The sequence below is a fragment of the Cannabis sativa genome, chromosome 5 (genome assembly GCF_029168945.1).
Source record: "Cannabis sativa cultivar Pink pepper isolate KNU-18-1 chromosome 5, ASM2916894v1, whole genome shotgun sequence".
NCBI classification, from domain to species: Eukaryota; Viridiplantae; Streptophyta; class Magnoliopsida; order Rosales; family Cannabaceae; genus Cannabis; species Cannabis sativa.
Window position 1 is genome coordinate 44,610,623 of NC_083605.1, and position 1,627 is coordinate 44,612,249.

The 1,627-nt window shown below is 30.2% G+C and overlaps 1 protein-coding gene across 1 annotated transcript; it reads right to left on the reverse strand.

Moving 5' to 3' along the window:
• On the reverse strand, positions 1-1,399 carry LOC115716830 (protein LURP-one-related 4). The gene is made up of 3 exons (XM_030645739.2): positions 882-1,399; positions 467-748; positions 1-332 (listed from the first exon to the last, which is right to left on the reverse strand). The coding sequence occupies exons 1-3, from the start codon at positions 1,143-1,145 to the stop codon at positions 198-200; spliced, it is 681 nt and encodes a 226-aa protein (XP_030501599.2). The 5' UTR covers positions 1,146-1,399; the 3' UTR covers positions 1-197.
• Between the last annotated feature and the right edge of the window lie 228 nt (positions 1,400-1,627).

Sequence of the window (1,627 nt, forward strand, 5' to 3'; positions counted from 1 at the left end):
TACTGAAAACAGTCTAATCTATTAAAAACTTCAACAGTCAAGCATTGTGGCATTATACACAAATTGCCTTTACCCTTTAGATTTTGAACATACACATCAATAAATAATCTGGGGACAAAATTGGTCAAACTCTCACCCCCTAAAAAGAGAAAAAAAAAAAAAAAACTAATGAAAAATTGTATTGCAGTAGTCGATATTTACATCTTTCTCTTCATTAAACCATATACAGTCACAAGAGCCATAACAAGAGAGTGATCCACACTTGCCTCAATCACCAAATTCAAAACATCATCTCCCAATATTACCCCTGTAGATGATTGCTTTCTCTTTGCCTGCAAAAACCCAGATCATAAAACCATTAAAAAAGGCTAAAAATGTCAATTTGAAACCAAAATAATCATATCATACATATAATAATCATTAGCCTTATTAATTTTTACATGAGATTTATAGAGAGAAGGGTCACCTCTGCCACTAGTCCTCCTTGGCCATCTAATATCCTCAGAGCTGATTTACCAGCTGAGCCTTCTAATCTATAATCAATTACTTGATTGTTATTATTGTTGTTGTTATCATCATCATCATCATCATCATCATCATCATCATTATATTTGAAAGTAACCTTGCATGAAAAGCCTCCTCCAAAATTAAGTACCCTGCAATTTTTTCTGACTTGAAATAATGGCTTCTCTGTAGTAATTTTGTTACCACTTTTATAGCCTTCCCACTTTCGAAACACCCACATTTTCTGCAAATTATAATAAAGATTAACAAAATAATTATTATCAGTATAAATAATAAACACACAATATATATTATACATAGAATATTAATTAGATCAAATTATTAGAATAGATGAATAATAAATAATAATTACTTACTTTTCTTAGAATTGTAAAGAGAACTTTTCCGTTGAGATCCATGAGAAAGACTTCATTGCTGTTCTTGTGGTCATAGTTATCAATTCTATAAACAACTTGACCATTTTGATTGTATGCAGTGCACCCATTTCCTTGCATCACAAGAGATTTCATCCACACTGTCAGTGTTTCTCTCTTTGAAGAAGAAGAAGAAGAAATAGTAAGAGGATTATCTATTATTAAATTTGATGATGAAGCGATCAGAGGATGAACTTTAATGGCCATTCCCCTCAGGAACTAGCTAGCTACCACTTTTGGCTTCTAATAATTTTGAATCTCGAGACTTCCCCTGCGTTTGATTTATGGTGGAATAAATAAGACTATAAATATATACAATATTTATATTTGTCTAGCTATATATATTATTTTAAGTGTTGCAACAAGGAAATGGGACTTCGGGATTCTTAGTCTCTTATTATATGTTATACTAATTGTATTGTTTATATATAAACACGTTTTACATGTATGCAAGTATTGTTCCTACCTAGGCTATGTGTATGTTTAGGGGTTGATACCATCCAATCCGATTCTATTGAACTGAATTGATGTCAAAGGTTAGATTTTAATTGGACTGGGTCGGTTATTGGATGTCAATCTCGAAATCTAATTAAAAACAGATACATTCCAATTACATTTAATATATATTGAAAAAAGTATTTATATATAATAAAAAATATTAAAAAAAAACTAATAATATTTTTTATTGA

What these genes read in the sequence shown, in the direction of transcription:
- LOC115716830 (XM_030645739.2), bottom strand. Translation starts at nt 1,145, where the DNA reads ATGGCCATTAAAGTTCATCCTCTGATCGCTTCATCATCAAATTTAATA. An exon ending in TCTTTACAATTCTAAGAAAA is followed by an intron (nt 749 to 881) that starts GTAAGTAATTAT and finishes TATAATTTGCAG; the next exon opens with AAAATGTGGGTGTTTCGAAA. An exon ending in AAGGAGGACTAGTGGCAGAG is followed by an intron (nt 333 to 466) that starts GTGACCCTTCTC and finishes GGGTTTTTGCAG; the next exon opens with GCAAAGAGAAAGCAATCATC.